The 14,366-nt window shown below is 36.5% G+C and overlaps 1 protein-coding gene across 4 annotated transcripts in view; it reads right to left on the reverse strand.

Annotated features, from left to right (window-relative positions):
* The window catches only part of COL11A1 (collagen type XI alpha 1 chain), a 129,818-nt gene that overhangs the window by 97,403 nt on the left and 18,049 nt on the right, over nucleotides 1-14,366 (reverse strand). For all 4 annotated transcript variants that reach the window (XM_040072551.2, XM_040072553.2, XM_040072552.2 and 1 more), the window contains exons 3-4: nucleotides 13,347-13,560; nucleotides 10,762-10,924 (exon numbers count right to left, since the gene is read on the reverse strand). In XM_040072551.2, coding sequence (XP_039928485.1) covers nucleotides 10,762-10,924; nucleotides 13,347-13,560 — 377 coding nt within the window. The remainder of the gene's footprint in view (nucleotides 1-10,761; nucleotides 10,925-13,346; nucleotides 13,561-14,366) is intronic.

Consider the following 14,366-nt stretch of genomic DNA (forward strand, 5'->3'; position numbering starts at 1 on the left):
ACACAGAGAAAAACTCCCCCTTTGATTTCCTCCATGACTCCCTCAAGAGCTGGAGTTCTTTGAGAGGTTTAATACGGTCACTGTCAGCCTGGGCTATGCACCCTCCACCTCCAGCAAAGTGTTTCCAAAGTGCTCTGCCCTTTCTCTTTCACCAACCACATTAAATCCAAGTGAGGCAGAGGAAAAAATGAGAGAGAATAGGCAGCTGTAAGACAGAAAAGGTAAGTGACCTTTTTGAGGAGCCGAGAGGTGGATGTGTAGAACCTCTGTCCTCACCCTGCTGAGCTCAAGTCATGGTCTTGCTCTTTGGCCCTGAGCATTCCTGGCTGTCTGAGGTGCCTGGACAGATCCCCGTGTCTGCGGAGTGCCAGCCAGCGGGAGCCGTGCCCAAACGGCTCCTGAAACTACTGTTTAGTTGGAGAGCCTACGAGAACACAGGTCCAGGAATACAGCCAGTACTCCGGAGCTTTGTGCTGCTCTTGAATGCCATGGAATTTTGGCACTGAGTTCTGTTGGATTGTGTGTTTGCAAGAAGCACTCAGTATGCTGTTACCACTTGGCGTAAATGCTCCTAAATTGGTTAAAGCTGTTCCTGATCCATTGACTGTATTTCCCAGCCCTGCCTGTCTGCCTGTCATGGCTCCACATAGATGGAGGCCCTCAAAAATCCTGCACAGAATACAAAAATTTTTATAGAATACATAAATTGCTACTGGCTATTCATGTGCGAGAAGTTTACTGAAGAACTAATAGATTTTGCATTTGGAATCCCGAATGTTAATTTCCCTCTTTTTCCTTCAAGATGCACTATAAAAGTATTTCCTGTAAATTATTAATTTTCCTTTTCTATTTTTTGTTTCAATTTTCTCTCCTTGCTAATTAAATTGTTTCTCTGAGTACTTTGTTCTGTGAAGTATTGGCTGTAGTGTAAGAATAGTCCAAGAGCTTTCCTTTCCGATCAGGTCATTCATATCAGCTCATGAAGTTCCAAACGCATTACTGCAGATTTCATTATTGTGATTTAGTTACCATTCTAAGGTATTTGTTGGAAAATCTACACTCTTTCTCTTTGAAAATTTTTCACAGAATTGCTTCACTCTTTACAAACACATTCTTTGGCTTTAACTGCTTGACTTTGTGAGACCAAAATAGAGTTTTACAAATTTCCTAGCAAATAAACTGCAAATAATCTGGTCATATTTCATGACCTGGAGTTATAAATGAGGCATGTAAAGATCTACCAGCACAAGTCCTGAGAACTCTGAATTATGGGTTATTAAGAATTCCAATAGTTGACCTGTAAAAAATTCATATGTGGTATGTAATCATATATGCATATGTCATATTTTTCTTATATGAAAATTTCAGGAAAAAATGAATTTTCATGGGATAGCCGATGAAAGCAAGAGAGAGAGAGCAAAAATGGAGGAGGAGAAAGAAAAATATACTAAAATGTACAAATACACTTGAGCATCCTTAAAGTACTCCGAAAAGTATTTTAGAGAAAAAAAAAAAAAGAAGTACAAAAGGCTACTGTCTATAGACTAGTTCTTCCTTCTCTATGAAAATCTCATGACCCCATCTGTTGGCAAAGACTGCTCAGGCAATTTCAAAGTTGATATCTAGCATGTTACAGAAGTAAAGCCGTTCGTGTCCCTGCTGAGCCAGTTGTCCAGCATGCTTTGGTGCCAGAGGTAAGTGGGACGGCAGCAGAAGGCAGAGGACATGGGCTGAGCTATCAGGCAGACATACACAGCCACTTTCCATATTAATCCTTGTAAAAAAGCGCATGCTTAACTTGCCCCAAAAAGCTCTAAAACCCTAGTTTGCCTTTGAGAATCATAACCTAGTGCCTTCTAACAATTTTTATATCCTGGATAATATATAAAACAATGTATTCCAAACAGTGGTTTGTTACATATTTAATATAACTTGCTAATTAGGGATAAGAAAGATGAGAGCTATATCTCAGTCACTTAGAGGTAGTGGAGAACATCCAGCAAGATTTTCTATCTAGTATTAACCATACAAGTACTTTGGAAGTAAAGTGGACCAATTTTAAACCTTAATATTTAGTTTGGATCCTAAATTCTTTTATAGAAAAAGGCACTTAGTTGTTTTCAAAGCCAACATATAACCCACAAAGGCAAAGCACAGTTTCATTGTAAAATATTTCACATATTCATTGCAATATGGAGTAAAAATAGTTCAGGGACATATGCATAATTAAAATCAGAGACTTCTGAATCAGCCTCATGTTTATATGATAAGAGCTGCCTGAGAATCATAAAATATCTTTTGAATAAATAAAATATCTAATTGTATCACACAATTTTCCTTGTGCGAAAACATGGTACAGAAGGATTCCTTCTAAGAGGTACTCCACCAAATAAGTTATTCTTTGCAGAATCCTCCAAGAATACTCAAAGATTTGTTTTGATTGAGGAGCTATTCACTTCTTCGTTGCATGCCAGAGCAAATGTGGAGAACCAGGCTAGAGAGCTAGGAGAATATGCTCAAACCAGTAGAACTCCTGCCTGCTGGAGCAACTGCACACACATTCACCCACATCAGCTACAAGGAACAGCCCAGGTAAGAATGAGAATGTGTGCTGAATTCGCTCATTGAAAATTCCTCTGTGAATCTCATTCCACAGTGACACCTTGAAATAAGAATATTTATGTGTACATACTCTTCAGGACCTGCCAAAAAACTCAAAGCAGTAATGCACAAGGTGGGGCATCTGCACTGGAAAAATAGCTTTGATATGAAAACAGTGTAACACTAGAAAAATGCAGCATTGAATTACAAAGGAATTGGAGACCAAAGTTGCAGGAAAGCAGTAAACTAACAAGTTCTCTTTCCAATTTTGGCTACGTCTTCATGTGATTATTGCTTTAGTTAGCGTCATGGTAATTGCCACATGTGATTCCAAATTTTTGGAGCTTTCCTTAGATTTCACAGCAGAAATAGGAACAAAGAAAATTTCCAGCTAGATATGGTGTCAGATTTTCTCAATGATGTAAATCATCAAGGGCCTGACTAGCAAGGTATTAATTATTTTATTGTTATATCCATAAATGCTAATGGCTGCTTATTACCTTAATTGACTTAATAAAAAGTTTTAGATATTACCTGTCTTCTTGAAAAATTCTCTTTTCCTTCTAACCAGGTAATCGTACTAATGCTTTCTAAATTAAACATGGTGCATTAGAGAATTACAGTGATAAAGTAGTCCATTTATAGTCTATTTATTATCTAAAAGTTCCTACCTTTGAAAAAAGACACCTCTACTATCAACAGCCACATTGTTAAAAAGGCAAAAGTATGAATTCATAGAAGGCTGTAAGGGCACTGTATGAATGAATCAGTGCAGAAATTAACGTTTTCTTCTAGTATGTAAAATTTTAATGGTCTAGTTGTTCTCTAGTTCTACAAGAAACTCCAAGAGTTTAGAGGCAGATTTTTAGGATACCTCTTTTCCAAGAATCTGAATAAAACAATAACCCTGCGAGGTGAAAGTTATTTTTTTCAGGGAATGGCAGGTAAGCATTATTTTAGAAGCTCTGCAGGGAAAAAAAACAAAAACCACACAAACACCTCCTCCCGCCCCCTGCCCCCAGCAATGACTAGTTTATATATTGGAGGTCCAAAAATACTTTCTACAACTTTGTGTGAGGGTTGGAATTCGAAAAATACATCTTCCTGATTCACACTGGATAAAATTAGTACCTCTTATGTGCTTATAAGGATAATTAGATTTTAAACATGTTTACAGAAACAGTGATAAAAGCAGAAAAAGCAGTGCTAGGCACTAAAGCAACTGAGAAGAACAAAATCAGTATCTTTCATTTTAATAATATGGCTAAAGCCTAAAAATTACAAAGTGAATTTTTCAGTAGATCAGCAGAAATCAGCAAAAATACCCTAACTTGGGTATTTGTGCCATCTTTCTCTAATTAGTTATGTGACAGTACAGCTATAGACTCCAAAGAACAAAAGTTTAGACAGCATGGATATTATTGCTATAGAATTTTGAAAAACCTGCTGCAGAATTCATTTAATCTTGCTGCAAAGATTTGAGGGATTGAGGAATTCCAGGAGTTTTTAATATAATATTCCATAACCCAGGCCCATTGCATAATATAGCTGGAGAAAGAGCCTGCCAGACTGAAGCACTGTAAAAGCAATAAATTGTGAAAGTAGAATACTGTACAAGTCAAAGTTTCCACAGAAATCAATGTCTTCTTGATTCTTTGAACACCATGCTTATAGAAGGATAAATTCAGCTTGGTTAAGAAATAGGTTGATATGCCAATTACAATTTTTGACCTTCAAAACATAGCTGTTCACAAAGTCAACTCAGCAATTCTTGGCTGAGAGATTAGATTTTACTACAATGCCTGTGCTATAGCAAGTGTACATAGACACAGGCACGCACGTGTGCCCATGGATATCCTATTTTCTAGATAAAAGATCTACAAATCTCTCACATTTCCATTTATCTTTGAAATCTTATTTACATCTGCTGTTTAAAAGTGAAATTTATTAGACATAATAATAAATAAGGTGATAATAAGTCCTATCTGTTAAATCTTTTGAAGCTGATGCAGCATGCAGCATTCTTTGGTCCCAGGTTGTTAATTTTAAATGTAATTACAAACAGTTTAGTTAAATGACCATCCCTTTGTTTCTTGGGAACTTTCCTTGAAAGTGAACTTGAATTCCAACGAATTATCAGAACTTTGCCTTCTTCTCTCCCCCTGCTGCTTCCAAAAATAAGAAAGGGAAACTGGATTTACCTTTGTTCATTGAACATAAATTTGCAAATACTATAAAAAAATAATAAACACCAGATCACCATTCTTTGAGATAAAAAAAAGAATAAAGCAAAAAACCCCAAGCCAAATAGAAAGCTTCTTTTGTTAGGTGCTTCTGAAACGAAAAAAAATTGTCAGCTTTGCTTTTTTTTTGGTGTTGGTTTTCTTTTCATTTCTCAGTGCTCAAGTAGGGCACTTTCTCCGTGTTGATATCTAAAAGGCTGATTCTATGTATTTTTGCCTGGAGCATTAAACATTTCTCTTTAGTCTGACAGAGAGTTGGTGGGTCAGCAGCAGTTATGACATTCCCACTACTACAGTGGGAATAATTTTGGCAGTGCCTCCATGAGCTGGTGGTGCAGCTCCACAGGGCAGTGGGAAGCAGAGGATACTGAGGACATCTCTCAGAGGATCCTGAGGACATCTCTTTCACACTCCATGTTGGAGGGGCACTTTAGGCTGGCTGCTCTGTTCTCCTTCAGCTGCACAGCAAATCTGAGCAGTCAGTAAAGTTCTACTCATGCTGTTCCAGCCTGCACTTGCACTTGGGGTTTCCCATGCTCACAGATATGTGAGGGACATGTCCCCAGTGCAGGCTAACCCACATTGCTGCCAGGGCACTCAGTCTATCTCCAGCTGCTCACTCAGCTAGCTATTCCTAGTCCTTTAAATAGGAATCCCATGCAGTACACAAATGATTTATTGCTTTTTTTTAAATGAGAACATATTAATACCTAGTATCTAAATCTATACCCTTTATTAACAAGTATTACTGCAAAGATTTAATCCATAAACTCTGTGCTGTTAAAGCTTTCATTGGCTTTCAATGAGACTCTTATACATCAGGTTTTGTCTTGTTATAATAATTCACAGCAAAGTGCCTAAAAATTATGGTATTGGTCTGCTGTGTAGAGTTTTGAAGGAAAAAAAAGGTGTCTATAGGGAAATATCTGCATAGACTCCATTAGGTATTAAGTTATTATGAAATACTTATAAAAAACTTGTATTGTTCACAGCAACAGTATTAAATGAGGAGTGACAAATCCTTAAAGCTGGCAAAGAATAAAAAGATCCCTATTATTTATAAAACATTTAAGCTACAAACATATTTCAATGGATATAATTCAAAATTCCTTTACTAGGTGCCATGTACCAGCATACCAGCATCTCAGTCATATTTTCTTTTTGTTTCCTTTTTTTTTTTTCCTTCTGGTTTGCATTTTGGGAATTCTCTTCTTTGCAGCAAGCACTTACAAATCAGCTGTTCTTGCAATATGTATTTGAAAACACAGAAGACATTAATTTCAAAAGACACATAAAAAAGTTTAAGGAATGTTGTGATAGCCTTTCAAAAACAAGCATTTACAAATTAGTCCCACTGATATCAAAAGATTCACTTCAGTGAGCAAGGGCTTAGCAGTGTAAATGAAGGTCTCATAATTTGGCAGTTAATAATAATACAATTTCTAGACAGCATAATTTTATTATTTTAAGATGCATTCATGGTTTATAATTTGCTTCTCATCATTTGTATGCACCTGATGCTTAGTGCTTGCTGAATTTACTATCTTGTTTTTAACATCATATTGATTTCCACATTAACAAAGCACAATGTCATAAAATCTCAGACTAGCACTTGTATTCAGGAATGAGCAGCAGACAACTCCAAATTGGAATTTTCTCATATAAAACACGTAACTGTCCGCTAGATTTAGAAAACTTACTGCTTTTACAGCTAAACCAGAATCTTTCTGATGGTACCACCAAAACCAAGGACTGACACTCAGCTTTTGCACCAGTCTGCAAGCTTACCAAAGAATATTTTGTATTTTGGATACATAAAACCAGCAAATTTGGCAGTGATTTATCATGTTCTCAGGACATTAATCAGCCCTTTCCTTCTTTCAGTGATCTACCTGATCTCTGGAGACCCAGTATGCTTACTTATTCAGAAATTATAGATCATCATAGGAAAGTTATGCCATGAGGTCATGTCACACCAATTAAGATGTATGCACTTAAAATTTGTCAGTGTGCTATAACATATTCTTGTGTTAGTAGCAGTCAGACTGCCAGAATCAGAACGAAGACGGGACAACTGCCTAGAAAACAGAGCTTAACATTAAGAACAAAAATATAAGGAAATGGTCAAGAATTTGATTTAGTTAAATCTTGTGTTCCAAATTTAAAATAACACAATTAGAAAAAAAAAAAGAGTATCTGAGCCACTGGGATGTAACATAGTTTTAAAACGAGCGTGAAACATTCGTCACAGGAACAATATTTATTCTGAAGCTTCTAAATGAATGATCCATGCAAATACGTTAGAGCAATATGACTGAAAGAGTAATTCCTTCTCCAAAAGATACAATCAAGTTGTGAGGTCAGAATAATGTAATGTAATAATACCTGTTTCAGACTCATTTGTGTACACATGCTTCCAATGGGAGTGAGTTACCTTAGAAATGCAAGCAAGCAGTTATGTTCTGCGGCACACTGGTTCAAGACCAAAAAGAAACAGTATCATCTTCAATTAGTAGGTCACTGAAGTCTAGATACATTACATGTATCTACAGGTTATTATTTACACATTTTAAATTTCCATTCAGTTTGAGGAGACTGAAGAGTGCTCCACTGCTCCTGTGACCAAATCATTGGCTTATTATGAGTAAAAATATCTTTATTATCCAAGATAAGACAACCTCTGTGATGCATGGATACAATACTAATCCTGCTGACACTGGGCAAAAGGCAATTGTTTTTAGGGGCTTCCTACATTTAAGCTAACAAAGGCTGTAAGTGTCATATAAGAAGTCTGTAGTAAAGTTTTAAGTCTTAAACAGTTAAATCTAATATCATGACTAGATAATTTCTGGAATTTCCTGCACAAGGAATAAGACACATTATGTTATGTGTCTCTTCAGTGGCTATTGTGGTCTCAAGATACATCAGGGTTCATAACACGGAAATGCTAACAAGGAGACCCATGAAACCACCAAATGTCACTCTGAGCTGCCATGAATGAGAAAAACAGAACATTTAACACACAATCACGACACTTTCAAGCAGGGATAGATTTCAGGAAACAGCACCAAACTTTAGAAATTGTAGCAGCAGTAACTAAGGGATGGATAAATTCTTGTTAATAGAACAAAAATAAGGCTGTTTAGAGAGTAGAAAAACAGTAGACAAATTCAAAATAAACTACATTATGTTTTGTTTGGCCAGACTTAGGACAGAGGTCACTTGGCTTGTTCACCCTAGAGAAGAGGAGACAGAGGTGAGACCTCATTGCAGTCTGCAGCTTCTTCAAGAGGGGAAGAGGAGGGGCAGACACCGATCTCTTCTCTATGGTGACCAGTGACAGGACCCAAGGGGACAGCATGGAGCTGTGCCAGGCGAGGTTTAGGTTGGATATCAGAAAAGGTTCCAGAGAGTGTTTGGGCACTGGAAGAGCTCCCCAGGGAAGAGGTCACAGCACCAAGCCCGGCAGAGTTCAAGAAGTATTTGGACAATGCCCTCAGGCACATGGTGTGATTCCTGGGGAGTTCTGTGCAGGGCCAGGAGAAGATCAATGATCCCTGTGGATCCCTTCCAAACCAGGTTGTACTTTGAGGCACATTCTAATTTCAGCATTTTTACCTACAGATTCAGATAATTGATCATAGGTATAAATTATTCCATGGTGGCTGTACAGTAACAAAGAAAGCAGAAACCTATCCCAAAAGGATTGTAAGCTTCTAATTTAAGTAAGACTTGAGACTAAATCTAAATCCCCATCAATTTCAAAAACAGCCTTATAAGATGGTAACTGATTTCTCTGAATAAAAAAAGAGAAGAGAGGTGCACTCAGTTGAGTAAGAAAACCTAATCACTGAAGAAATTCAGAAATGTACAGTGAGGCTAATTTTAAGATTCAGCCTCTAAACTGACCTTACAGACAGCTGCACAATTTCTTTTGTGAGTCCAAAGCCTCCTTCTTCGTGGGTCTCAGCTGGAATTGAAGCACTGACTTGCCATGTCAGTGTACCAGATTTCAGAAAAAATCTGGCAGAGATCCAGCTACCACTATTTTCTTTTTCTCTCCTGCCACAAATGACAACACCCACAGAGAAAAGTAATTTTAACTCATTCTAGCAATATTCTGTAAAGTTATATCCTTGCATCCATTTTGACTTCACACAAGTTTGACTTCAAGAAAAATGCAGGGTTATTTTTGAGTTTCTTCAATTAAGCTAGTAATTCTGATTTAAGTACTAATTTCAATTTGCCAAGTTATGTCTTCATTCAACTTTACTGACTCTTTCAACAGTTGTTCACAAAAAAATAATTGCGTTCTATCACATCCCCTCCCATCTTTTAAGGTAAATGATAAAATTAAGATCTCCCTTTATGCACATATAATAAAAAAAATATTTCCAAACAGGTATGCATGATCATTTCAGCACCTCTGAAACTTCAGAGAGGTATTTTTATTTAGTGATTGCACTGAGTTAAACAACCCAAACATCGATGTTTAGCTATTGTGCATTTCCCTGCTTGACAACTTTTAAAATTACTACAAACTTTGCAAGAACAAGAGAGACTCTGCTGCTTTAGCTTCTATTATAGTCTAAAATCACATGGAAAACACTAAAAAATAAATTTGTTTATCTAATTTTTTCTCTGAATTGTTTTTTACTTATGCATATTCACACTGCACCCATTTTTGACAGTTTATTTTCAAACACAAATACTGGGGAAGCTGGCTTCTCACCTAAGAAAGAAATACAAATGAAAACTTAAAAGTACTTATCCCATGAGGAGACTAAAAAATCCTTGTCACATCCCAGATTTGGAATTCATCTTCAAACAGAAAATAATGTTCCTCAGATGTGCAAATTGTACTGGGGACTACAGGTGAATTAGGCTGCAAATACTAAACATATCATACTGGTTGATCCACTAAATCACCCCAGAAATTTCCACAGTCAAAAGGCCCACAATTCATCATGTCCATGGAAAACAAAGATAACAATGCCACAATGTTACACTCAAAATTCCTATTTCACCCCTTGATACCTATGCAGCTTCTCACATACATGTTCTGCTTAAAGCTAGGACTAAAACTGTGGACACTGATAGAACACAGATGTTCTGTAGATGAAATAACTATCAATCTGTAATTTCTTATTTTTCATTTTTAATTTAATTTTTTCAAGTTTATGTATATGTATATTTATGTGTATATGTATATGTATACATACATGTATACATATATGTGTATATATATTATAACAATGTTATAAAAGAAACGCAGTAGTGTAGATCTAAGAAGCTTCATAATTAATCTGTAAAAATAATTACTGACATAAGCATTCTACCCAGAAAGGCCTCAGGATTGGCATTTACTTACTTCCTTAAAGGCATTTTACCCTTCCTATATGTACTTCTTGGCCAGTAAATGATGGAAACATATACGTCCTTATTGCCAAAGTATGTTCCATTTACTGGAAAGAGTAATAAGTGGGATAAACACTATAACAGATTCATATTACACAGAAAACTTTCCAGGTCCTTCTCTCCTGCTCTCAAATACTGTTAGCACACACATATATCTGCAAATGTTTAAGAGAGACAGAAAGACAATGATCCAGTATCATACTACACAAATTTTCCTGATTAATTCTCCCAAACATCTCAGGTATCTCAACATTAGGCAGAAAGACAAAAAAAGCAACTACCTTCCAGATACAACACAAAGGACAGGAAAATGCACCAAATCTTCCAACAATACTCTTCCCGATTTTACTTCTCTTTTATTTCAGCCTACCCTAACGGGTTCTATAAAAAAAGTTTCTACATTACACCGGCATTTGACCTAAAAGATTATTCTGGTTTGCATTAAGCCCTCACTCAATACAAAATAACTCAATTTTATTTGTTCATTATTGATTTGTACCTCAAAAACTTCTTCATCCAGAATTCTGGTTCCAAAGACAGTGATGCCATTGGTGTCAACAACTGTTTTGTCACTTCTGTCAAGTGGTTTTGTAGTTTTTTTGTTACAGTCAACAATCATTGTAACACTCTTTTTCTCCACACTGATAGCTACTCGATGCCACCTATTAAAAAAATGCGAAATAATTTGACTGTAATTTATGTTTTTAAAACTAGGTCACCGTGTTTTAATCAAATCAGTTCAGGCATGCTAATTAATTCACAGATTAAAATATCTCCTTCTATTTCTTTCTTTTATACATACACACGTGTACAAAGTGTTTTGACTATTTGCTGTATACATTCTGTCCCTCAGCTCAAAGGAGTCTGATCCATAGCTCGTTGTGAGCACCCTCAGAAAGGTGAAGCCCAAGCTGACCTCTGCAGCTTTAACCAGAGACCATTATCAAACTCAGATTAGAAGCCAGTGTGTGGTTTACATTTTAATAGACTGAAAGGTCTGGCAGCAGATTCTTTTCTATGAAATTGTTTGATTTTCCAAATTACTTGTGCAAATATAATTAATCCAGCAGGTTGTTATTTACTATTCACAATTTGCTATTTTTACTGTGTGATCAACCAAACTTTTACCATGTTCTTCTGCATATTTGAAGGTATCCCATAGCTATAGATATTTTTCAAATACATACAACATTTCCAACACAGATACTTTTCCAGATAAATATATATTTACAAATACTTGGCACTACTCCTGCAACAACAGCCTTGCCTACATAATATTCACCAAAAAGTGAATGAAGTAATTCAGAGTACTGACAAGTGACTTTATTTTCCAGACCTTTGAGAATAAAGTTTTGTTTGTTTTGCCCAACTCTACTATATTCTTTATGAATCATCATGACAGACTACATTAATTCTGTGAGCCTCTCTGCTGTGACAAATATTTAAACACAAAAGCAGACCGCTCCGTAATCCACCATGAAGCAAAAGGTTAAAGAATCTTTGCTAGACCAGGGCAAAAAATATAAAATATGTTATGCTAGGGACTGGGAAGAGGAAGGCTGGAATCAAATTATTTTAGTTGGCATTTGTGGCATTAGGGTTGCCTAAATCAGAGAGAAAGCTTAGATCATTGTTACAAAGAGTGTCTGTGTATCAAAAGGAACACCTTGAAGCTAATGGGATCTGACTGCTAAACAGTATCACTGAGCCAGAACTATAATTCCATGTTTTCTCTGGAATGCTGTTAAACACTATCATTATAAAAGCAAACTGGCCATGCATCCTCAGGCACATTACGCTGTTCACACTTTTTAAATATATCCCAGTTTGAAATGAAGATTGTTGTCCTAGATCCTTCATAAAATGGCCGAGTCAGAAGAAAATTGTTGGCTTATCTTTTGAAAGTGTGTAGAAGCTGAAAGCATGAAATCATAGCTCACTGTGCCTAGAATTGACACCTGTTGATTTAAAAGTTGCATAGCCTCACTGTAGGATATTGTATACCAAATCAAGTTCATTTTTATTTCCTCATTTTTCCAAGTTTATCAACATTTTGGATGAAATTCCATGTCAAAGCTTTGTTATTTAGCAAAAGTCCATTAAAAAAAATCTGCTTTGTTTTTTATCACTCCTTCTGCTAGGGAAATGAACCAAATCTAGGTTTCATCATATAATTTCATTGCCTGGTAATACTAGGCCAAACAAACAATTACTTTTTTCCTTTTTTTTTTTTTTTTTTTTTTTTTTTGCTTTATGAACATATTTCATTACAGTTCAATTTTTGTCCTTCCTCACTGAGTTGTTTTCTTTTGCTTTAGTAAAATTTATTTTTGTGTATCTCTGAAGACTGTGGCTGCTCCTCTTGGACTGCAGCACAGCAAATAAAAAGCCTTTGAAAGAATTAATGTCCTTTTACAAGCACTAGAGTGATATTCCCAGAGAATGATTGCTTGTCTACAAAACTACAGAAAACTAATTGCATTACTAATGCAACAGGTGTTTGAGATTAATTCCTTTATTGGGGGTGCCGTATAAATCCTTGCAGCACTTGGGATTAATTGTCCAGCTTATTCTTTCCTGATTTCCTCATACATAAGGATTTCCCCATACACAGACATCACAAACTATTTTATTCATCTGCTGGTTTGGCTCAGGATAGAAGAAATACTATGCTGTCTTGTCAACTTGTCTTCACGCTGCCTCCCAATTTCAGATGGACCAGACATTTCTTTTAGTGAGACTATTCCTCTTGAGACTTTTTGAAAACAGTTTCTTTGTATCTTGCACAGGAAGAATCTTCATAGGTTTAGTTGGGGTCAGATTAACTTCTATGACTATTTCCTCACCCTTGATTTATGAAAGTGGCAGATAAGAAAGGTGGTTTGTTTCATTTATAGCTGTATGCACTGTTTGGAGCTGGAACTGTATTCTGCTGTAAAGCTTCTCTAATTTGGTACTGCACCAGTCCAACCAGCTAGAAACTATGTTACTAACTGATTGAAATATTTAAGGAAACTTTGTAAATAGATAATCACACATGCAGTGGTCTCCAATACATTTTCCACTTTAAAATTTTACACTTACTTGCCATCAGCAATGTTGACTGTTCTGAAAAGAGGATAGTCTTCTGGGGCAGGTTTTCCATTTTGGTCTTCAAACAGGAAGACAGGGGATCTACCAACTTCAACACCTACTTGCTGAATTCCTTGTTCATTGTAGATAGACAAAAGGAAAGACTGAATACCCTTTTTAGGTTTTACTGTCATTAATATTGAAAAATCTTCTGGAAAACCTCCACCTGTAAACAAAGTGATATATACAGCTATAAATTCAGAAAAGATGAAGCCATTTTAATATTTTTTTCTAGAAGCACATAGGATCCAGCATACAAACTGCAGGGTTTTCCAATTCTCAAAGTTGAGTACATAAAAAACTATATCAGGAACATTTTCTATGTCTTTTTTCTTTCTTTCTGGTCTCACTTTAATTCCTGAAAGGTATACCTTAACGGTTCTTAAAAAAAATAATTTGTAAATCATACAATCACAGAATGTTTAGGTTGAAAGGGACCTTAAAACTCATCTCATGCCACCTCCTGCCATGAAGGGTATGCCACACACTAGACCAGGTTGCTCAGGGCTCCATCCAAGCTGGCCTTGAGCACTTCCAGGGTTGGGGCATCCACAGCTTCTGTGGGCAACATTCCAGTGCCTGATCACCCTCTGAGTAAAGAATTTCTTGGTATCATCCAATGCTGCTCCCTCCTCTTACCCTTTAAAGCCATTCCCTTGTGTCCTATCACTACCTGCCCACGTAAATAGCCCCTACCCCTGTTTTTTATAAGCCCTGTAAGTACTGAAAGGCTTTAGAGTACTTAAAGCTTACTGAAGGACCCACCCTGTAATGGGGTGTACTCAGAGCCCTCCCTCCTCCAGGCTGAACAAGCCCAGCTCTCTCAGCCCGTCTTTTTGGGAGAGGTGCTCTAAATCTATTGTGAACTCCTGTAATAACACAAAGTATGAAAGAACCATGGTAGTTTCACATTCACTGCTTTTTAAATTCATCTTCTATTTAGCAACCTTCGATTTTAAAAGTGGGTACTGC

Source organism: Hirundo rustica, chromosome 9 (genome assembly GCF_015227805.2).
Source record: "Hirundo rustica isolate bHirRus1 chromosome 9, bHirRus1.pri.v3, whole genome shotgun sequence".
NCBI lineage: Eukaryota > Metazoa > Chordata > Aves > Passeriformes > Hirundinidae > Hirundo > Hirundo rustica.